The following is a 25,114-nucleotide window of genomic DNA, read 5'->3' as shown; positions in this document are numbered from 1 at the left end:
ATTGGGTCTGCTGGATACTGGGAGAACAGGAAGAAGATCCCAATAGCCTTCATCTCCACATCAGACTTGGGTGTGAACACATTTTCTATTCACCAGGACAGATTTCACTGACTGGACTCTGGACGGAGCTCTGTTTGTCGTGGACGGTGAGCGTCGAACTCTTCGTTTGATTGAAAAAAAAGGTTCAATTAGGCGGACTTTGCCTCGACTCAGTCATTCCATTCCAGGAGGCATGTTAGCTTAGCGAGCTAGCGGAGTGGAAAACTGGAACAGGAAATACCGCAGACAGACAAACAGGCGCACACAATTCCGTAGCTGTCAGCTCATTAAAAACCCGCACTAACGCTGCGAGTCCACATGTGTGGACATAATTGCAAGCTATTCCAGTGTTTGCTGGTATTAATTGCCGATTACACAACATATTTATTAACTGGGAAAATGATTGTTCTTTGGAACAGCCCAACCTCTCGCTTCCAAAATGTATTGACTTTCCCCAAGTCATTCTTAATTGGGTCAGAAAGATGACAAATGTTGAGTGTTTGTGTGTGATTTGCAGATGGGTGTGGTTGTGGTGTAGAGGTAGCTTTGTGATGAAGTAACACAAACTTGTTTCCTGGATTTTCGTCCTGTTTAGGTGAGAAGAAGTTCATGTCTCAGAGCTTGCGTCGACACTCTTCGATTTTGTGCAGATCCGACATTTATTTTCACTTCATTTGACAGTGTAATAGAACACAAGTTCAAGCACATTGTACTATATTATATACAGTGGTGTGAAAAAGCGTTTGCCCCCTTCCTGATTTTTATTTTTTTTGCATGTTTGTCACACTTAAAGGTTTCAGATCGTCAAACAAATTTAAATTGGTCAGTGACAACACAGCTGAACACCAAATGCAGTTTTTAAATGAGTCTTTTTATTATTAAGGAAGCAAAAAATTCCAAACCTATGTGGCCCTGTGTGAAAAAGTGATTGTCCCCTGAACCTAATAACTGGTTGGGCCACCTTTAGCAGCAACAACTGCAGTCAAGCGTTTTCGAAGACTTGCGTCTCTTACAGTGCTGTGGAGGAATTTTGGCCCACTCATCTTTGCAGAATTGTTGTAATTCAGCCACATTGGAGGGTTTTCCAGCATGAACCACCTTTTAAGGTCATGCCACAGCATCTCAATAGGATTCAGGTCAGGACTTTGACTAGGCCACTCCAAAGTCTTCATTTTGTTTTTCCTTCAGCCATTTAGAGGGGGACTTGCTGGTGTGTTTTAGATCATTTTCCTTTTGCAGAACCCAAGTTGGTTTCAGCTTGAGGTCTCAAACAGATGGCTGGACATTCTCCTTCAGGATCTTTTGGTAGACGGCAGAATTCATGGTTGCATTTATCACAGAAAGTCTTCCGTTTTTCCAATAAAGGAAAAACGGCCCAGACCATCACACTACCACCACCATATTTTACTGTTAGTATGCCGTTCTTTTTCTGAAATGTGGTGTTACTTTAATGCCAGATCTAATGGGACACACAACTTCCAGAAAGTTCAACTTTTATCTCATCAGACCACAGGGTATTTTCCCAAAGGTCTTCGGGATCATCAAGATGTTTTATGGCAAAATTGAGACGAGCCTTAATGTTCTTTTTCTTCAGCAGTGGCTTTCGGCTTGGAACCTTGCCATGCAGGCTGATTTTGCCCAGTGTCTTTCTTATGGTGGAGTCATGAACACTGTGAAGGAGCAGCGGCTCTACTCTTAGCCCTCCCAAATGACCATTTAACTTACGTTTATGCCAGGATTAGATTTTTAGCCAAACCTCATTATGTAATACTATGTTATTTTTTGTTTGTCTCATATTTTCAGGTTTCAGTACACTCACTCAAATCACATTAAATCATACAGTAAGATATATAGAATTTAATGGATTTCTGTGTACTGATTGTCAATAAAATGAAAAAAAGTCTACACATTTCTTACATGTTCTGATGAACACAATTAATATACTTTTTCACGCAATGTTCTGCACAGCTGATGCAAAATCTGAACCTACCCAGAAGTGTGCTTTTCTTCTGCTTCTGTCTTTCTTACTGTACATAATGAAGGCTTGTCCTTCTTCCAGTGTGTTTGGCAAAGGCTCAGTAAAGATGTGGAAGGCAGCAGCAGGACAGTCCATCAAGGTGGATGTAGATGATGGAGGGGACGACTGGGAGACTGACCCCGACTTTGAGGTACATGGAACGTCATCTTTGCTCACGTCTGTTTTTCTCGCCGAAAGCAGTGATTGTCCTTGTCACAGTTTGCCTGGCTCCCAATGATCTTTTTTTCCCCTCCCTTGGATTTCTAGAATGATGTATCCGAGAAGGAGCAACGCTGGGGTGCTAAGACAGTGGCTGGTTCAGGACACCAGGAGCACATAAAGTAAGACATTTCCTGGGCTTTTTTAGAATGCAAGGGCCAGTCCTAAATGTGTCTCTGACTTTGCTTTCTTGGAATAGTATCCACCACCTGCGCAATACGGTGTCAACAGAGCATACAAGCTTGAAGCAGAAGGAATTGGACAACATGCCCAAGGCCTCACATGGATATGGAGGGAAATTTGGTGTGCAGCAGGACCGCATGGACAAGGTACAGGAAACATCGCATTCATGGAACCCCGTCTTTGTCAAACAACTCAACTCTTTATCAAGTTCTCTTGGACTTTAGCCAGCTTGCACCTGAAAAGGCCGAGAAGATGATAGAGGAAGCTTTATCAACTCACCAGTGGAGGAGGAATAGCATGAAAATATTAGTCAGACTAACGACAGTTCAACGCTAAATGCTAAATCTAGCTGTATCTTAGAAGCAGCAGTAGAGTGGTCTCTCCGGTCTTCTCTCCTAGCAGTGAGCAGTGTCTTTTGTTGTCTACAGAATTTTGTAATGACTCTCTGCACAACCACCTAGCTTAACTCTTTCACTGCCAAAGACTTCTTTTCAAAAAGTAAAGTTGACTGCCGAAGACGTCTATTGACGTCTTTTGCTTTTTTTGGTGGGAGATACATACCAGCATGACCAATGATACTGTTTGGCTTTTGTAACAAACCATGTGAGTCAGGTCACTGATCTAATAAAAGCCTATCCAATAAAAGATAAAATTGGAAAAAATGGGCGTGCAAAATACTTTTAGGGTAGGACGAATCATTTGATAATATGGATGTAGATCAATTTTTGGTTTGATTTAGAATATGCACATTACCGCACCTACCATATTTGTGTGTGGCCCACAGTTCCGAAAGTTATACCGCAGCCGGATCGGCCCGATCTCGTGGCGGAAGCCGATATTATCCGATCTTCAAAATACAGTGGATCGGCTGCCGATCCCGATCCTGAAGATTGGATCGGGACATCCCCAATTTCCTCTTTCTGCTTTTTAATATTATGAAGAACTAAAGCTTACCATCCAGCTCAAGATAATAATTTTTTTAGTCTTAGTTTTTTGCTTTTGAGGTCTCATTAAGTCAGTTATTTCACTGACATGAGGTAAATGAGCTGTGTGTGTGTGTGTGTGTGTGTGTGTGTGTGTGTGTGAGAGTTTCACGCTCAGTGATCTTGTCCAGCAAGCAGTGGCGTCCTTTCCTTTGTCTCGAATGTGTCCAACCACTGCATCATCAATGTGATGAGTGAGCAATGTTTATATCACTCTGTGTGTGTGTGTGTGTGTGTGTGTGTGTGTGTGTGTGTGTGTGTGTGTGTGTGTGTGTGTGTGTGTGTGTGTGTGTGTGTGTGTGTGTGTGTGTGTGTGGAGCGTTCCAACGAGTCAGATGTCACCACTTTTAACTGCTGGCATTGCTCTTTTTTTTATTTTCCCCCTCCCTTCTTTTTTTCACATTTTTACCATCACTGCAGTCAAACATGGTCATACATTTTCCTGGATGACTCTGTCTTTTGAGCTTTGAGCTCTGACCTATCTGTGTGTTTTGACAGTCTGCTGTAGGCCATGACTACCAGAGCATGTTATCTAAGCACTGCTCCCAGACCGATAACTCCAAAGGCTTCGGAGGGAAGTTTGGTGTTCAAGCTGACCGTGTTGACCAGGTATTTCTTGTTTCTTCGTGAATTCCAACATGAGTTATGTGGAAGAATCACAGTCACAGTAAAATAATACAAAACATTTAATACAAAACATTTAATAAACTTGTTGAAATATTCTAGATCTTTATTGACTCCATAGTGTAGATAGTAGATCTCCACTATTGGTGGGGGATGCCTTTTCATACCACCCGCCTCAGACCGCCCGCCAATGACTAAAAACAGCACATACAATTTCACAAGGTAAAAAGTCACAAATATTTTGACCCTCTTAACACAAACTAACAAAAAGGCATCAAACCAATCGGCTCTCTCACTCACGTGCAACAAAAATAACATGTGGAACACACAATGCAACTTCCCCACCGAGACAAAGCAGTTGTCGAAATAAATGCTTACACTAAGCCCTCGCCACTTCATGCTTAGAATTTCGCGGCTTCACTCTATCACGGTTTTAAAAGAATATATTAATTCATAAATGATGTCTGTTTCGTGGTTGAAAACAGCCTATTAATCATAAAATATACACATTGAAATACATTTTACATATTTTATGCCTAAATTAAGCATTTTCAAGCATAAACCTGGCTAAATTAATTAAAATACAATATAAGGCATTCAGAAGACACATTTAAAGACATTGTGATGATATGTAGAATTCTACACTGGTCACTAGACGTCAGTAGTGTTACTGTAATATTTGGTGAGACACACAGGCTTTTATATGTTGTTTTATTTCCAGAAGGCTCTAATAATGTTAAAAACTGTGGTAAACAGGTTTTCTATGCTCTAAATTTGAAAATACCTAATTTATAAATAAAGAATCCTTTGCAGAAATTCATTTATCACGGTCAGGTCTGAAAGCAATTCATCGCGACAAACGAAGGATTACATATGCAAAATACTTAATTATGAACATGACCTAATTACTAAAGTTATGTACCACACTTGTTTTTTTCTAAATAAAAATATCTAGGAAAAAAAACTGATCAAGCATTGTCATTACTTGGTATAAAAGTTGAAGTGTTTTGTCTAATTACGGTCTTCACTTTTCTGCTCTCATCGTAGTCTGCGGTTGGCTTTGAGTATGCTGGGAAAACAGAGAAGCATGCTTCACAGAAAGGTGATGTTGAAACTTGCTTGCTGTTTGAGTCTGAGCCACAGATTACAGTTTGAAATTTGCAGTCTTATCTGGGTGTGTTCCTGTCTGCCTGCCTTATTTGGTTATCATATTTGCTTGAACTTTTCTGCGTTCCCCCACTGTATTTAGACGGTACCAGCCGTTTACAGCGAACTGTTTTTACAATTCTGCAATTAGCAGATGCCAGCCTTACCATCGTTTTCTGCTTGTTCTCTATGCTACTGTCAGTTGTCGTTTTGCATATTTTTAGGACATGAAGCGTTAAAGCACAGTGTACGTGTTATTTGGCATTTATACTGTATATTGTCTGTTTTGTTTTGACATGCAGACAGAAGTTGGATTCGATATAGACTCCATACTGTATAACAAAACAAGAACAATTTATATTATTATTATAATTTATATACACTCAACATAACTTTACACAATTCCTTTTATTTTTGCTGTAGACTGAAAATGTTTGGGTTTGACCTCAAAGTATGAATATGAGACAACAGATCAATATTTCAGCCGTTATTTCCAGGTATTTACATCTGGATCTGATACACAACTTAGAAGGTAGCATTAATTGTTATGGAATACCTGATTTTTAGGTTACTGGAGCAGACAAACAGTGCATAAAAACATTTTGATACACGGCTCAACCCCTAAGCTAAACTAAATGCATAGAAGCACCATCCAAGTTGCTGCGCTAAATATGCCTCACACACTTACTGAACACATTTTAAGCTTTAAAATGTATTGGTACTCACCACTAATGGATGGTAATTATCAATGAATTGGAGACATCGTCTAGCCTTTAGCCTGGTTGTCAGGCTAGCGCGACAGCCATGCTTCCTTTGTTGTGGGGCCACCTCAATCCCCCTCTCAAGCGGCGAGTGACGGTATGCGGCTCTGCAGGTGCCACCATCTTGCACCATCGTTACAGGTACATATACAATGTACTGTATGTACAATGCAGTCAATTTTAAACTTTATTATTAATTAATTATTACAAACTTAGGGTGAATGATACATGTTTTCTCTGAAAAAGTACACAGAAAAAAGACACACGCTACACAGTTTTAGCAATGTTGGCATTTCGGGTGGCTGATAAGGTTTGATGTGCTGAAGGTCAATGTTTTTTTTTCCTCTCCTTGTGGAATACAGAGCATTCCTCTGACGAAGTGAAGACGTCCCACACGATCGACTCCATGGTTTGTTTACAGTGAGCTCAGGGGAAGTTTACAACAGGCTGTATGGTATTGACAAACAGCAAACAGCATAGCATGGGCAATCTGGCCTCATTGGAGCATAAAAAAAAAAAAAATTGAACTATTTTTTAATGTTATCTGATTTATTGGTTTGATGTCGTCATTCCTCATATCGATCGGCCCGATAATTATCTCAGGTGATCTAATAGTTATTTATTCATGTCAAACACAAATGTTTTCAGTCTACAGCAAAAATAGTGGAACTTTTTGTATACTTTTGGAGGTAAATGTATCTTAACACAACCAGAACTGCAAACAGTCGCTATTGAAAAGTGGTCATCTATTGAAAGGGTTCTACATTTTGTAAATAAATATAAATTACAGTGGGTGTTTGAATACATTTGAGTGAAAATGTAGCCTATACTGTAGAGTCATGGGAAAAAATGGCCACCCTTCTTTCCCCTGTTTCTTATTCATTTTAATGATTTAATGACTTACCCCCCACTTGGTCCCGTGAGTCCAACTCTGGTCTGATTTCTGTGACGAGGAACGTAGTTCCACTTAGTTGCTGGGGCCACTTAAATAACGAGTTTGGCTTCTCAAAACAATATTCGTTCAAAAAAGTAATACATTTGCATCACAAAAATGCATCCCTGAAAAAATCAGACCTCACAAATCGCTCGCCGTTGTATTTGTCTCCTACCATACACTGTACACTGCTGCCTGTCCATTCGTGTGTATGTGATAAAGACGCTCGCATCTTCAAATAAAATCAAATCAAATTTTATTTGTATAGCACCTTACAACACCCCAACGGTGCCCAAGGTGCTTCATAAGAATAAAAACAGGTTACAACAAATAAGAACAAGGTAAGATCGACTAAGATATAATGAGAACAACTAAAACAGAAAAAATATACACGCATGCGTCGTCTTCCGCGACGGAGCGCCGCGGTCATCTTAACATGTGAGCGTCTTCATCACATACACAAGAATGGACAGGCGACAGTGCATAGGGATAAGGCGGGAGACAAATATAACTCTGAGGGATTTGTGAGGTCTGATTTTTTTACTCTTTTGAACACATATTGTTTTGAGAAGCCAAACTCTTTACTAAAATGGACGCAGCCACTGAGCAGAACTACGTTCCTCGTCACGGAAACCCGAGCAGAACTGGACTCGCGGGATGGGGGGGGTGGTATTAGTCAATGTTGATGTACTACACTGCTGATGGGGATGTCATACAACTTCATGTCAAAAAATCCGAACTATCCCTTTAAATGATTTTGGTTACTATCAAGAAAACCATGCAAATGGCAAGTTATCAGCTCTTAAATTAAACTCTTAGGAGTTGAATTTTCTTCTATGCTACTTCACCCTTTGGGCTGACTCTTGCTCCCATGTTTTGCTCTGTAGACTACAACACTGGCTTTGGGGGGAAATATGGTGTTCAGGCTGACCGCGTAGACCAAAGTGCGGTGGGCTTCGATTACCAAGGCAAAACCGAGAAACACGAGTCCCAGAAAGGTTTGTCGATTGATTATTGGTATTTCCTGCTTTGTATTCACTTTAACCACTGAAGACATGGAGAAATAACATTCCATACACACACAAACAAGACTCAAGAGAGCTCCATACATGATATGTTTTTTTCCTGTTGGTTTTTCTTTGATTACCTATTCAAATTGAGACTTTCTTAAGCATTTGATGCTAGCAAAAAGCCAGAGCATATTGATTCTTTGCAGCATTTGCATCAACATTACTATGGATTTGGAAATAAAATCATCCAAAAGATGAGAGAGAACAAAATTTTGAGCATGCACAATTTTATCGCATGCGCACATAGTGTATAACCAGGTGTGACTTACCTTAGGAAGAAAACACAGTACGTGAACTTCTCATATACAGTGCATTCAAACCCATCTACTCTGTCAAAATGTGTTTTCTGATTTGAAATCGTCTTCCTGTCTTACCTTTTCATTGTTCTTCCTAATATTACCCTCTTTGTTGTGGTCATCATCAGATTATGCCAAAGGTTTTGGGGGGAAGTTTGGCGTGGAGACAGACAAAGTCGACAAGAGTGCTGTGGGCTTCGAGTACCAGGGCAAAACCGAGAGGCATGAGTCTCAGAAAGGTCGGTATCATTGCTCAGATCTTAAAAAGATGACATTTGATACTTAAGGAACATTGCATTCATGCATTCAATACATTCATAGTCCTATGACAGAACAGCATGGTTTAGTTTATGAGCCTGTAAACTAAACCATACCTGCATACAGTAGCTGTTCATCTGTCATAGGACAGCCAGTAGAGCTGTCCTGTCTGGTCTTTTAGCATGAACTGAGCGATGCAATGCCCTATGCCTCTTGGTAATTGTAAAACACTGTGACACAAAATGCATAGACCCAGACTTGGAGGCAACAATCAGTGTATAATCACATACAAGTGTGTGATAAAAATGTGCATTTGAACAAGCAACAGGGCACACTGGAACGCTGATCACTACTGGCTGATTAGATGTGATCTAGAATTTATATTTACAGTTTTGTGCACTGGTAACCCCATTGCTAATGTGTCGTTTTGTGCGTCTCCGAATGAAATGCAATGTGGTCTGTCCAGACCTGCCTGGACTTTTAAAAAAGGCAGCGCAGCACAGTGCAGCAGCTCTACCTGTCGCTGCTTGTCTGACATACTTTTAAGTGCCTGCCTGCTTGGCCAGCTGTAGTTTGCAGATAACAACGTTGTTCAAATAATAAATGCAAAACATTTCTGTGGGCAGCCATATATTGTGTATTTTAAAACTTGTATTTCGGCCTGGGAAAAATATCCCATTTAGTGCTTTACGGGTGTTTCAGTGGACAAAAAACACAAGTAAAGCTGTTAAGCATCAGAGATACATTGAGGGTATAGTAGAATTCTTGAAGATATATTCAAACAGAGGATCATATACTTATTTTCTTATTTATTTTGCCGTGCTGATTTTACATTTGGAGAAATCTATTTCTGCAGGCTTATTCCCAAAGCCTCCACTTGATTATACTTACTTGTCTTTTGTAAGTTAGCCCTTGAAGCAGCTAGCTTGTCCTGTTTGACACAATGGCACATGTGCCGATGAGGGAAAGAGAAGGCATGCACTCCAAAGGCGATTTAATGAGTCAGTCATGTGTTTGGTGTGTTTCTGCAGACTATGTCAAAGGCTTTGGAGGCAAATTCGGCGTGCAGACGGACAGGCAGGATAAATCTGCCCTGGGATGGGACCACCAGGAGAAACTGCAGCTACATGAATCCCAGAAAGGTACTACATTTGTCTGAGTTGAGTTACAGTATATCGACTGTTACATTTAAACAAGTTATATAACAAGATTTCCTTATGTCGGCAACTCATCTTTGTTGAGAAACTCATCAAGTCCTGGTCAGCCGTGGTGTCCGCTTAAGTCAACATCGACACACTGTACATGGTCAACCCCTCCTTTTTTGAGATCCAATGGGCTCATTCCTATGAAAAATTGATCAGTTTATATTATCGGACCATATCGGCATTGGTTTCTCTGCCGATAAGGTTAACCGCACATGAGTAACAAGCTCAGTATGTCTGCTGTGTGGATTTCCAACTTTGGCTATCAGATTGTAAATATTCAATTTGCAATGACTGTAAAGTGTAAGCATTTTGCTCTTTGCATGTAATGCGGCCTAAATAGCAGGGGTGCCCTGATACAACTTTTTCACTTCCGATACTATACAGTATGAACTTTTTATGAATTACTTTACTATGAATTTCTCACAGGGCTATTTTCAACCAGTGTATAAATATCAAACCATTGAATTTGAACATAAATGTTTTGAAGTTTCTTTAAACAGGAGTGCACGTTTACAAATTATTTTTATTTTTGAAAAGCTCATGGAAAACAATTACACATATCCCATTGTTAATGTGTTGGAGAGTATCTTATGATGCAGAATAGACAAAGGTTAGAGTTCCTACTAACCTGCGTGCAGAATATCCAACAAGTACGTCTGGTCAACTTCCTGGCTAAAGCTAGCTTAAACGTCAAGTCGTTTATCTGTGGAAAAAGTACACAGACTTACGTTAGCTGGATATTTGAGTTGGCCACCGTATTCACAGTATTAAGTATAATTTGTTTGTTGCTTCAATGTTTGCATAAGGTTGATGCAATTAATTGTTTTACTTACCTGACTGGTTGGAAGAAGTCTGGTGTAGTGCGTCAAAAACAGTACACTTTGTGCACCGTGAATCCGGAGGTGTTTAATCATGTTATTGGTGCACCCTCCTTTGCATGATATGATGGCATTGCAAATACCGACCATTTTTGTTACAGAATTTCAATTAAACTTTCAAGTGCCGTCGCACACTGTCCATGGTTGAAGTGGATGAACATGACTTCTTCTTTGTTGGTGTTATGCGGCCATTTTTTCTGGTCGGCGGTCTGGTCGATCACCAAAAGTAGGCATCGGAATTTTAAAAAATGAATGATTCCGGGAGAATCAAATTTTTAATCCCGGTTTCCATCGATGCTTGATGCCCAATCTTAGATACGATATTGCAGCCTTGAAATAGTCCGATACCGATATTGATCCGAAATCAGCATGAATCTTATACACTTTTATGACTTATTTTGTATTGTGGAATGAAAAATGACCCATTTTCTCCTTTTATGGGGTATGGTTTTATCAACTTTTTAGTGGCAGCTAGACATAATGTAGCAAGGTTTGAGGTGCTCAATGAAGCAATGAAGCGTTTAAACTCAACATTACTCACCACTGACAGGGGCTGGCTTTTTTCTGTTGTAGCTAATTGGGGTTGGGCAGCGTTTGAATTTTAACAATTCCGATTCCAATTGCTCGTTTTAATCCCGGTTGCTAACTTCACGATTCGGATGCTTTTAAGAGGCAGAGTCATAAAAGTTTGCATGGTTTAAATGCCCTTATTTAAACCATGCAGCCGAACTTTTTGGATGAAATATCTTAACTTCTCCATGAATTGTTTGATATGAACTGTTTATCAACATTACTAGGATTTTATTACAGGGCTATTTTCAACAGGGATATAAACGGTTCAACTTGTATATAAATGTTTCTTTTTACAGGAGTACACTTTCTCAAAAGATGTTTACTTTTTAAAAGTAATATACTTTGCTGCCTGATTGTTGGTGTATGCTACTTTTTATATGACACCCTTATTTTGTTAACACAATGAAACAGGATATCGCCCAAAGCGCTCTTATTTTGATGGCTGAGTGTTTTGTGTGAGTTGAGAAGGTCCCTTGACTGTTGCTAATAGAGATGTACTGTGCAAATAAATAAAGTAGCCGTAGCTCCTGTCCCTTATTTACACCGAACTTCCACATCAGTCCGTGTAGCGCAGCAAAGACGAGCTACTCTGTTATTTCTACACCATGAATGTGTGAATATTAATCATGTTGCTTGTGCCTCCTACTTTGCATGATATCTTTGTGTTGCAAATGTTGCACTGAGCCAACTGCTCTTTTTTATGAAGTCAAGCCAAACTTTGTAGCTGCATCTTCTTCACTGGTGCTCGCCGGCTTCGTCTTTATTCGTGTTCACTACTCTTTCTTCCAGTCGGCAAAGTGGGCATTGAAACTAGGAAACGATCCCGAGAGAATCGTAATGTTAAACCCGGCTCCCATCGATGCTTGAGAGTCGATGCCCAACCCTGTAGTTAATGACTCCTGTGGGAGTTTCCCTGTGATGGTGCTTCAAATGCATGATGAGTTGTAGTAAACTTGCCTGGCTCTTGTGCATAACAAGTTTTGCACTCAGCTGCAGCTTCTTTTTCGGACTTTAACAAAAAATACTGCCACACGGACGACATCACTCCTACTAACATGCTACTTTCATAGCATGTTAGCACATGCTGTTGTGATCATGTAGGTTCTATTTGGCTGCTGCTGGATAAACGTGCTGGGATGGAGTCTGGAATCGACTGCTCGTATTGGAGTGCCAATATTGGAGATTTTAAATTCAGGCTGTAATTCGATAATTGCTTATTTGCTGATATCGGCCCGATAGCCGATATCAACTTCAGATCGGGACATCCCCACTAAATAGTAGTGCTGATTACTAATGAGAAACAGGTACCGCTGCACACACTTTCCAGCGACCCCAAAGCAGCTGCACATTGCGCTAAACGGGAAACAGAAACCCAAAATAAGAGCACAAAACAGGATATTGCGTCAAAACTAAGGAAAACCAAAACTAAAGTCCTGCTTGTCTTAGGGGGATAGTAAGGTGTCGTCCTTCAATAATTACATCTAATATCACACCTCATGCAGTCACACGCAGCATTTTGGCACTTTTTTGATAAGTTGTATTGCATATTGAAGTATTTGCACAAACACTGTTTATTTGTGAAATGCATCCATTAGTGTCATAATAAAAAAAAAAAAGCATAATGTGTTCACTACACAGCATTACCGGTAGTTTGAGGGAAGACCTGCTGCCTGTATCGGTATCAGTATGAAGTGTGCGCAGCCGTTCAAACCTCACACCAACATGTCCTATATGCAACAGTTATGTATTATGCCGACATTTTATGTTATATGATCACATATTTTTTAGGGCTGTCAAATGATTAATAATTTCAATAAAATTAACACGTTTGTAAATTAATTAATCATGATTAATCACCATTTACAACCATGTGTGAAATATGCCCATATTTACTGTATTTTATGAACAGAAAGCTCAATGACATTAACTGTATTAAATGTATTAGCTGTATTTACAGCTCCAAATGAACTGAAAATTCATGTTAAGCTTAAATATACTGCACTTGTCTGAAAATCGCTAACGCTCGTCTTTTTAATAGTAGCAGAACATTTGAATTAATGAGGAAGTGTCGTTCTGATGACGAACAGACTAAAGACATGTTTGAGAATTGGAGATACATATACAGTGGTGTGAAAAAGAGTTTGCCCCCTTCCTGATTTCTTATTTTTTTGCATGTTTGTCACACTTTTCAAATCAAACAAATTTAAATATTAGTCAATGACAACACAACTGAACACAAAATGGCGCAATGAGCTAGGCAGTAAGGTTCCGACCTGGGACCAAAAAAAACTGCCCCGCCCACTGGGTCGTTGCTCAGCCTCCCCCCTTCCCCCCACACCCCACCCTTGGGTAAGGGCAGGAAGGAGGGGGGTGGGTTTAAAACTTCTTTAGGGTTGTCAGGTGGGTACCCTCCTTCATTGGTGTTTCAATGATAGGCCTGCTGAAAGGCCCATGATACCTCCAGAGAGCTCATCGGCAACACCTGGCGTCCCAGGTGTGTGCCCCCCTCTATTTTGAGCCCAGCAAGTGTCCTTGCGCTTGATCCATAGCCACTGGCTGCTACTTTCGGCCGCTTCAGAGTCTGATCTTATTGTCTGTCGCAGAGCCTGTCCATGAATGCCAAGGTCTCTCATAAGCTCTGATGGTAGAGGAACCACAAAACCTCTGCATCCTACTTCAGCTGGATAGACCTTGGCCTTCCATCCTTGTTGTTGTGCATCTGCTGCCAGACCTGTGTTGTACAGTTTCTTTCGTTTGTAGAACCCAAATTGATTTCAGCTTGAGGTCACGAACAAATGGCCGGACATTCTCCTTCAGGATTTTTTGGTAGACATCAGAATTCATGGTTTCATTTATCACAGCAAGTCTTTCACGTCATGAACCAGCAAAACAGCCCCAGACCATCACACTACCACCACCATATTTTACTACTGCTGATATGTTCTTTTTCTGAAATGCGGCGCTACTTTTGTGTGATGATTTTTGCATTGTTTGTAAGATGACACCATGAGTCAGACTGTTATATTAAGTAATGACAACTTGCAATTTCCAATGGGTTGACAAGCACGTTGTGAGTTCACTTACAGCTTGTGATTGGCTCCTGCCAAAGAAAGAGCTGCCGTTTCCTTACTGACTCACGAGCGGCGCAATATTTAAAGATTACTTTTCATTCGTTCTGAAGTAAAGGAGATGTCAAGTGAGTCGAACATAGCCATAAATTAGCCGCACCACTGTATAAGCCACCGGGTTCAAAGTTTAAGAAAAAAGTAGCAGCTTATATACCGGAAGTTACAGTAATTTAGACTTATGAGCGGCAAACCCTGTGTGGTTGAGTGAGGACCTATTGTACCTCCTCTGCCGTCATAACAGAGAGGTGTGGCTTGACATGATGTGCATGCGTTAAATATGCTAAAAATGTTAACGTAATTAATGACAATTTTTTTAACATTTGTTAAAATTTGTGACAGCTCTACTATGTATTCATTACTACTGGCTTAGTGTGAATGAGAGCGTTTTTTGTGACTCTGTGGGGATTCACTGTACCACATTTGCACTCTTTCTACCTACTGATCTCATCTCTGTGGGGGAAAATGGATTTTAGCTGAATTATTATTACTTGGAAGAACATGCAGGGTATGAAACAAGATGAAATTGATATTTTTCGTGGGAAACCTGTTGGAGGAAGACATGTTTATTTACAGACACTAATTGCTGCCAGTAACACATCATCTTATATTGGTGCTCCATTTGTAACTACTGAGTGTGAGTCTCTATCAGTCCTGTGAGAAGTGCTGTTGTGTATCTGTCTTGTATAGTGTTTGTATATTTGTGTGTGTTATGTTGCAGACTATAAGCGTGGGTTTGGAGGGCAGTATGGGGTAGAGGTGGAGAAGCAGGACCAGTGTGCCCTGGGCTATGAGCACAAGGAGAGCCTGGCCAAGCATGAGTCCCAGAAAGGCATAATCCTTTCCTGAACACATTGAATCCTGCTTCCCGTTTCACAACCCCCTAACTGCTCCTTGCCTTCCTCAGGCAAAATACATCTCCTCAGCTTCATACCCATTCTTAGTTATTGATCTCCCCTGCCTCCTTTTCATTGGAATGACCATGCATTATTATATGAAGTACTTGCTCACTTTTTAGATAAACCTTACCTCTGCTGGGCTGCACTCACTTTTCTGTTACACTCCATCAAGTATCTAGCACAGATGCACACAGCATTGTTTATAGAGGCTTACCAATGCCAGAAATTACACAATGTCAAGAATAATTAATCCACTGTACCATCAAACTAGTTGTCTCTGACAGCAGGTGCTCCCCTTTAAACTGTGGTGGCGATATGGGAGGCAGACTGCCGCCGTTTTTTCGTGCTGCTGCTGCATCGCTGTGGCATTTAAAAAACTCTATATATTTCAATTTACGGTCGGTAATGTCAACATTAGAGTTGTTTTGACAGGCTTGAACAACAAATGCATTAAGTAATTTTAAATGCCTTTCTCTCTGCCTTTTCTTTCACTCCTTATCTGTCAAGTGCCAACAGGGCAGACAGGGGGTTCCGGTGCATGTTTTTCAAAATAAAGTGTAGTGAAACGTTTTGTATGATATTTGATAGATATTTTATTTCAAATTAATTGTGGTCAATATGTAAATAATAATAATAATCTACCTCCCCACTATATACATAGAGAATATATATATATATATATATATATATATATATATATATGTATGTGTGTGTGTGTGTGTGTATATGTATATATTATTATTAGTAGTAGCAGTATTATTACATATACCAAGCGCGGCCCAGGGGCCATTTGTGGGCCATGGCTGGTTTGCTAATGGCCCGCAGCACATTGTACAAATTAAATCAAATAAAAGAAAAAAATGGGAAAATAGAGCAAAAGGAATTATGTAATAAGAAAAGGCAGGAATGTTGATATTAACTAATAACACAAAGCTTTGTCTTTATATATGTATGACATTTTTTAGCCTATAAATACAATTTAAAAAAAACATAAAATATAAATATCATAGTGCCTCCTCCGCAAGTTGGAGTAGGGGGCTGGTGGGAAGAGACACTCAAAACATTCTTCAAAGTTGGCAGGTCTGAGTTGAGTGAATTTGTAGGTTAATTAGTATCCCACCTTATTGTTATGGTGCACACTGGTCTCATGCTGGTCTGATGGTACTTTTGCCTACTGAGAAATCCTAGTCTGAACCCTACTTACTAGTACTGTAGTGCCATCTGTAGGTGGAGATCTGATGTGTTTGGTCTTCTTTTGTCAATCTACTGTAGGGTCTTGGTAACAGAAGGCCATCATCCATTGCTTTAAAATAGCCATGTACATAATACAAGGACACAAGCATTGTTTGCAGATAGACCTGACAGAAAGTCATTGGAATGATGTAACAGTTTAGAAAAAAAAAAGTTTTAGCCAAGCACTGCCATAATGCTTCTTGTTCCTTTTTCTTTTGTTCATGGGGGGATTTTTGCACGATAGTTGCAAATATGCATGATACATGATAGTGTATGGCCACAGTGCAGCAGTTTGTACTGTATAGCCCTCCTACTGTGACAAAGTCTAATTTTCAGTTCAGACAATGAAGCACATTGGCTGCTTGACCCCCTACCAAGCGCCTGGCTTATAAGATTGTCCTTCTGCTCTGCATTATTCTGTTCCTCCTTTCGACAGGTTTGCATGAGCCCATGTTTTTCTTTTGTGAACTCATTCAACCACAGTCTGCTTCATCTGAACTCTGAAGGTCCCCTACAAAGCCCTCTTGATAATTGTCTAATTTAGTAGAATACTGTATGTTGGCTCAATTCATTCTTTCAAGTGCCAAATGTAATGACACGTATTTATTTGGAGAAAGAAGTTTGGATACTGACTGTGGTTGATCTAATAGGGTTCAAGTAAAATGCTCCCGTCTCATCTCTTCTCTTCTTCCCTACTCCCGCTAGATTACTCCAAGGGCTTTGGAGGGAAGTTTGGTGTCCAGAATGATCGGATGGATAAGGTACTTTTATGTTTGCATCTTTGTTGCAGCCATGTTTGTGTAGATTACGGTCACATGTCTCTTTCTGCTTTACAGAGTGCAGGAACGTTTGAGGATGTTGAGAAGCCCAAACCATCTTACCAGAAAACTAGACCTGTGGAGGCTGGTAAGCATCTGCACTATCTATTCCGTCACATTCTCAAAGCCACAGATTTTCCACTGCACACGACCATCTTGGCTCAGCTGGATGAAATTGCACTGCATTGAATGCATCAGTTGGTAGCAAACAAAAGTTATATTTCGATTATGACAAATGGCTGTTGGTCCCAGGAGGTAGACGTTTTTTATTTATAATTTACGGGCTCCATGATACCTACAGCAACAAAATGGGGCCTGTGGAGTGTGACCACTGCAGCATCAGAACTAAAGCACAGCAACAGGGCAAGCTTATGTTGGAATTACGCCCCGATAACATATGTGCTCAGAAAATGAGCAACCACATTGCAAATTTAGTTTTGTGATTTTTGCCTTAAATTTTTTTTATTTTTTTGTTTATTTTAAACAAAGAAAACTTTTTTTTTTCAAGTAACTCATTTGTGAGCAATTTAACAATATATCAATAAAACAATATAAGACAATTTCAACCAAGTACAATATTCCTTTTAGTACAAGCAATTGAACAAAATATTTGTCCCTCGCCATTTCGCAGTTAAAATGTTGCTGCTTTGCTCATCACGTTTTCTCAACAATATATGAATAAATTATGCCGTTTGGTGCTTGAAGGTGGACTATTATTCGGCAAAAAATATGCGTATTGAAGCAAATTTTACGCATTTCTTGCATAAATTAAGCATTTTGAAGCATAAAAATGGCAAAATGAAATCAAATACAAATAAGGCATTCAGAAGAAGCATTCAAAGACGTTGTGATGATATGTAGTATTGTACACTGGTCACTAGGTGTCAGTAATGTTACTGTAATGATCGGTGAGACACACAAGCACCAGACTTGATTACTGGAACAACAGGCTTTTATGGCAAGTTTGAATGATCTCACAACAGGCACAATAATCCATAATAAAAATTAGGGGTGTCGGCCTGCATGTAAAATCTCCGATATTGGCACTCTGATACAAGCAGTCCATTGCAGACTCCTCACCAGCACTTCTGCCCATCATCAGCAATTCTATTCACCATGCAGAGCCCACATGATCACAACAGTGTGTGCTAGCGTGTTTAACAAGGAGTCTGACTGTGGTTTTTATTAAAGGCCGAAAAAGACATTGCAGCTTAGTGCAAGACTTGTCATGGACAGGTTTCCCCTGAAGGCACAGAACTGGAGAGGTTTAATATGACCAACATCATGGTGCATTTGAAGAAGAATTTTTGCAACACTGAAATACATGCAACACAACATAACATTTGCAAAGTGAGAGACTTCTACTGGACGGCAAAAATCTGGCTGTAGGAGAAAACAGAGACTATTGTTTGCTGCTTGAGTGATATCAATTGATCAAGCCTTTTCTAACATTCTAAACAAGTAATAAAAGTATGTATGATCAGTGCTGATATTGGATTGATATCGGTATGGGCCGATATTCAAGGCTGCAATATTAGAATCAGATCAGAAGGGCAAAAGTTGTATCGGGACACCCCCTAATAAAAATACAGACTAATCTTGTTGTAGTAACCCACCCCAAGCTAAAACTCAACTCTGATGTCACTTCCTGTCCGCCCACCACTCAGATACCCTAGGGAACACATTTATAGCACCACCACATAAAAATAACAAAACTACAACAACAAACTACAACAAAAATACATCAAATAAGGAATCCTACTTCATGAAAATTCACTTATCACGGTCGGTCTGGAACAATTAACCACCATAAATGAGGTATTACTGTAATGCAAAAAAACCCCACTACTATTGGCTCTCATGCAAATCCTTTGATGTCGTCACGCTTGTATCAATCCAATACTGATACTACCCTTGCTATCGATACTATCAATATTTGAATCGATCTGCCCCCCTAAAGTTCTAGAAGTGTGCCAATGGAGTCGGTACCATATCAGTGGAAAAGTGTCGGTAGCGTGTAAAGCGGAGTAGGTACCATGCAGTGGAAAAGAGTCGGTAGCGTTTAAAACTGAGTAGGTACCATGCAGTGGAAAAGAGTCGATAGAGTGTAAAGCTGAGCCGATGCCATGCAGTGGAAAGTGATAAACTATCTCACTTCCCCATTTCTTCTTTGGTCAGCTGGCAGCAGCACAGGAAGTATTAAGGCCCAGTTTGAGAATATTGCCAGGCAGAAGGAGGAAGAAGACCGAAAGAGAGCTGAAGAGGAGCGAGCACGTCGACAGGCCAAGGAGAAGCAGGAACAAGAGGAGGCACGTCGTAAATTAGAAGAGCGGGCCAAAGCTCCCTCCCCGGTACCAAATGCCAGCCCCAGTCCCACTCCGAGCCCAACTCCACCAGTCCAGACTTCTGGTTCTCTAACATACCAGGTAGGCTTCAAACCTTTGTTCATACAGTTTTTCTCTCATTCATTGATCCCTTCCACACCTTTTGGCAACATTAACTCCTTCCAATACAGGTGGCCCTGAGCAAGGTGCGAACACATGAATGACATAAAATACAGTAACAAAAACACTAGGTACAAGAATTAAATAAAACCAATAAAAAAAGAACAATTCCTTACCTTTATACCTGTGGATTACTGGCAGGAGGAAGTTCACAGTCTTGTGATTTCTGAGGCCGTGTGCGTTTGTGTAAAGATGGCTGCATGCAGAGAGGACAGTTAGTTTGCTGATGTTGTTTTGGCATGGTGCAGCCTTTTTTGTTTTTGCAATTAAGAGTTTGTTGATCAAACAGCTCCTTGTCATTTGTTCAACGTCCGGATTGACGTTACAATACTATCTTTATCTTTAATAATGATGACGACAGTCGAGTGTCCAATATTGGTGGGTATTTCTCCTCTCTGTGAGCTTTTTATGACGCTCATTTTCCCTTCCATGGTGATGGCTTTACTTCTACTTGGCACATTCTCACCAGAAGAGCCTGCTTTACATTTGCGAGACATAATAAAGTGCAAAACATGATCCTTCCTCAGTGTAGCTGCGTGTGAGTGTATTCTTCCACTGCATGCGCTGTAACTAGTTCTCAAGCGAGTCTCGTGTTTATGGAACAAAATTTATGTTTTTAATTTATGGGCCCGCTTTCATACGCCCGTTTAGGGAAGACCACCAGTACACATCTCAGCACTGCCGTTGTCTGTCAGTCACTGTAAAATACTCAATGCCACCAAAAACAATTCCTTAAATGCATTCATTCATTCATTCAGAACACAGATGATTCTGCCTATGACGCTGCTGAGGAGAACGGAGCGCAGCTTTATGAAGCTGAACCACAGAGTGACTACACGCAGCAGGAAGAGCTTTACCAGACCCCTGCTGAAGGTACACACACACTTTTCTAGCAGTCATTCACTTTTCTTTGAATAATCAATAGTTTCATCAGAGTGTCAGCTGTTTTGGGTGCTAAAATACCCCAACTAGTAACCATTGAACTTAAACAAATGCTAACTGTGTTGCAGAGGGGCAGTACGAGTATGTGGAGGACCTCGGGATGACAGCTGTTGCCCTGTATGACTACCAAGCAGGTGAGGCTGCTTCAGTAAAATACTGTAGTCTTAGTGCTCAGTGTATTGATTCATCAATAATCAATGAGCTGATCTACTGTTGGTATCAACAAGGTAAACATATAGTAAGCTTTGTCTTGAAGCAATGTTGGAATGGTATATATGGTATCATATGTATATATAGTGGTGTGAAAACGTGTCTGTCACCTTCCTCATTTCTTATTTTTTTGCATGTTTGTCACACTTAAATGTTTCAGATCATCAAACTAATTAAAATATTAGTCAGCAACAACACAACTGAACAAAAAATGCAGTTTTTAAATTAAACTTTTTATTATTAAGGGAAATAAATCCAAACCTACATGTCCCTGTGTGAAAAAGTGATTGCCCCCCCAGAAAGAAAGTAACTGAGATCTACAGTATCAGTGTGGAAAAGGTTATAAAGCCATTTCTTAAGCTTTGGGACTCCAGCGAACCACAGTGAGAGCCATTATCAACAAATGGCGAAAACATGGAACAGTGGTGAACCTTCCCAGGAGTGGCCGGCCAACCAAAATGACCCCAAGAGCGCAGCGACGACTCATCCAAGAGATCACAAAAGACCCCACCACAACATCCAAAGAACTGCAGGCCTCACTTGCCTCAGTTAAGGTCAGTGTTCATGACTCCACCATAAGAAAGACACTCGGCATGGCAGAGTTCCAAGACGAAAACCACTGCTGAACAAAAAGAACATTAAGGCTCGTCTCAATTTTGCATAAAACATCTTGATGATCCCCAAGACCTTTGGGAAAATACTCTGTGGTCTGACAAGACAATGGTTGAACTTTTTGGAAGGTGTGTGTCCCATTAGATCTGGCGTAAAAGTAACGCTGCATTTCATAAAACCCCCCCCGGCATACTATCAGTAAAATATGGTGGTGGTAGTGTGATGGTCTGGGGCTGTTTTGCTGCTTCAGGACCTGGAAGACTTGCTGTGATAAATGGAACCATGAATTCTGCCATCTACCACAAAATCCTGAAGGAGAATGTCCATCTGTTTGAGACCTCAAGCTGAAACCAACTTGGGTTCTGCAGCAGGACAGTGATCCAAAACACACCAGCAAGTCCACCTCTGATTGGCTGAAGAAAACAAAATGAAGACTTTGGAGTGGCCTAGTCAAAGTCCTTACCTGAATCCTATTGAGATGCTGTGGTATGACCTTCAAAAGGCGGTTCATGCTGGAAAACCCTCCATTGTGGCTGAATTGCAACAATTCTGCAAAGATGAGTGGGCCAACATTCTTCCACCGCGCTGTAAGAGACTCATTGCAAGTTATCGCAACCTCTTGATTGCAGGTGCTAAGGGTGTCCCAACCAGTTATTAGGTTTGGGGGACAGTCACTTTTTCCCACAGGGACATGTAGGTTTGGATTTTTTTTCTCCCTTAATAATAAAAAGTTTCATTTAAAAACTGCATTTTGTGTTCAGTTGTGTTGTCATTGAGTCATATTTACATTTGTTTGATGATCTGAAACATTTAAGTGTGACAAACATGCAAAAAAAGCAAGAAAGAAATCAGGAAGGGGGCAAACACCTTCCACCCCGCTGTATTTCAGTAGGTGGTAGCATATTTCAGCTATAATATTGATTTGTGTACATTGATACCCTCATGGTTTTGTGTTGAAGCACATGCATCGCTAATCTTCCTTTTTCTGTGTAGCCGGCGAAGACGAGATCTCCTTTGACCCCGATGAGGTCATCACCAACATCGAGATGATTGACGAGGGCTGGTGGCGAGGCATGTGCAGAGGGGTTTATGGTCTTTTCCCTGCTAATTACGTGGAAGTGCGCAGCCAATGATATCCCCCCCTCCCACCCTGGCAAACAAGTAGACGCTTTCCAATCCTCTCACCGTTTCATGCTTTGCTCTTTCTCTCCTTTCCATATCTTAGTGCTTCAACACTGTGCGAGACATCTCAGGTCTTCTAGTAGCTTTCTTTTGCTCCTTTTCCATCCTCCACCCCCCCAACTTGATTCCTCTGTCCTGCAGGACGACATAGAATATGTCAGAGTTTCCACCTTGCAGCCACGAGCTGCATTGTAAGACTTATTGGCTCATCTGCAGAATGAAGCATGAAAAGTGCTGATCAGGTGCTGCTACGGTTTGAGGGGAACGTTTAGTCTTACCAAAGACCACTTTGTGACAATACAGTGGATGCCCGCCCACACGTGCGCAATTCAGCTTTCATGACCCTGCAAACTTGCAGATGACCTTGTTGTTTATGGAAAAACCTGACATGTTGTGCTTGTAATCGCCATAATTAGGCCGTTTATTGGTAGAAAACTCATTTGCACTGAAAGTAGTCAAACTTGCTTAAGGAGGTGTTTTTTCTATGCAGTGAATAATAATAATAATCATAATAATAATAATAATATTCAGCCCTACCTCACTCACAGTGTCGTCAAATATAAGTAACAACACATGGAACACACAATGCAACTGTACCACAACATGCTTACACACTAATATACTTGCAAAAAATAGTATTTTATAACCCGCAGGGCATGCTAGGAATCCCACGCATGCGCGAGTGGGGGCTTATGATTTAGTATACAGCAGGGGTGTCCAAACTTTTTCCAGTGACGGCCTCATAGTGAAAAATGAAAGGAGGCAAGGCCCACTTGATATATTGGAAAGCAGCACATGTAGATATGCTAACAAGTTCTATAAAATATTTCAGCTCTCTTCTAATCTGTGTACATTTTCTTCATGTAATATCATGACTTTATTCCCATAATATTATCATTGTTTTTCCCAACCTAATTTCCCCAAAATTACAACTTTTTGTTTTTCTTTCTGACTTTTTAATTCTGATTTTCTTTCTTTAATATTTCACCTCCATGCTAATAAAATGACTATTATTTTTCCTCATAATATTCCAAGTGTAGTCTGGTCAAATGTATATTTTTCTTATTAGAATACGACTTTTTGTCTCTTAATATTTGACTTCATTCTCATAAAATGACAGCTGTTTTTTCCATTTCAACTTACTTGTCCATTTTCTTCTCATAATTCTGACTTTATTCCCATAATATTTTGACTTTATCCGCATAATTTAACTTTTTCCACAACCTAATTTTCCAAAAATGACAAATTTGTTGTTTTTTGTTTTTCTCACTATTACAACTTTTAAAAAAAATAAATTTAGTCATAAAGTTAAGACTTTTTCTCGTTAGATTACAGCGTTTTTGCCTTAATATTTAGACTTTATTCTTGTAAAGTTACAGCTGATTTGCCCATGTTTGCTGCCGCTTTTGTTTTAGTTTTTTTGTTAAATTATATTTTTAGTATGTGCCGCAAGCCCCCCCCTCCAACCCACGGGCTGCGTTTTGGACACCCCTGGTGTGAAGTCATTGTTGCGTGTTGTGCATGTGTAAGTGTGTACTTTGTGTGGTGCAGTTGCATCGTATGCTCCACATGTCCTGGTCATTTTCGGTGGCACGGTGAGTGAGGCAGATCTCCTGATAGCGTTTTTTTTTTTTTTTTTTTGGTGACATTTTTATAGCCGTCTCAATGACCCTAGTTCTTTGCCATTGGTGTGTGTGTGGTCTGAAAATGCAACGCTCGCCAAAAGCGGGGATCTGCTGTAATGTCTCAAATGAGCGTTGATAGAAGATATAACAAGGATGCTGGCTGCAACTCATCCAGTCCATCCACAAGAGACCGAGAAGCTGCTAACCCTCCTCCCTTCTTGGGCTGTCCATCGTAGTTTGCTGTGTTGCACAGGATAGAACCTGCGAAGTGGAAGCTCTTGATAGCAACCTTACGTTTGAGGTTTGAGGTTCATGCAGTAAGCGCATCTCCTTTGAATCCACCATCACATCACTTGTACAAGTTAGCTTTGTATTGTTCACAGCATCAAGGGGCCACTTGGGCAAATCATTAAGGCGACACTGCAGCTGATGCTATCGGGTTGTTATTGATCATTATCGATGCTACGCTTGGAATCATGTACAGAGAAATCACCATTTATGACGCTTTGACAGGAGATTTGAAAACATTTTTATTCCCTGTTGTTTATTTTATTTGATTTTTTTTTGGCTGTGGACATGTCTTTTTGCGGATTTTTGTTTTGAATGCTCGCTTTTGATGTGTTTCTTATCATTGACATGAGGTTCAATTGCGACCGTTCAGGAGATGATCGTCTCTCATCATCACGACCAAATGAGGCGTCCACTTCATGTCACATGAAGATGCACCTGCACTGCAGACGTGTACTAAATGTTTCTTGCAGACTGCAGGTTGCTTGTG

At 40.3% G+C, this 25,114-nt stretch overlaps 1 protein-coding gene across 1 annotated transcript; it reads left to right on the top strand.

Moving 5' to 3' along the window:
• Positions 1-24,370, top strand: LOC129178830 (src substrate cortactin-like). Its single transcript, XM_054771425.1, has 15 exons — positions 1-146; positions 2,099-2,207; positions 2,324-2,397; positions 2,475-2,604; positions 3,940-4,050; positions 5,113-5,167; positions 7,794-7,904; positions 8,401-8,511; positions 9,562-9,672; positions 17,149-17,204; positions 17,280-17,349; positions 19,440-19,687; positions 20,524-20,638; positions 20,776-20,841; positions 22,523-24,370. Exons 2-15 carry the CDS (start codon positions 2,124-2,126, stop codon positions 22,660-22,662), a joined length of 1,482 nt encoding a protein of 493 aa, XP_054627400.1. The 5' UTR covers positions 1-146; positions 2,099-2,123; the 3' UTR covers positions 22,663-24,370.
• Positions 24,371-25,114: the final 744 nt, after the last annotated feature.

Source organism: Dunckerocampus dactyliophorus, chromosome 3 (genome assembly GCF_027744805.1).
Source record: "Dunckerocampus dactyliophorus isolate RoL2022-P2 chromosome 3, RoL_Ddac_1.1, whole genome shotgun sequence".
NCBI classification, from domain to species: Eukaryota; Metazoa; Chordata; class Actinopteri; order Syngnathiformes; family Syngnathidae; genus Dunckerocampus; species Dunckerocampus dactyliophorus.
The sequence above is the reverse complement of the archived record's forward strand: the minus strand, read 5'-3'. Positions and strand labels throughout refer to the sequence as shown.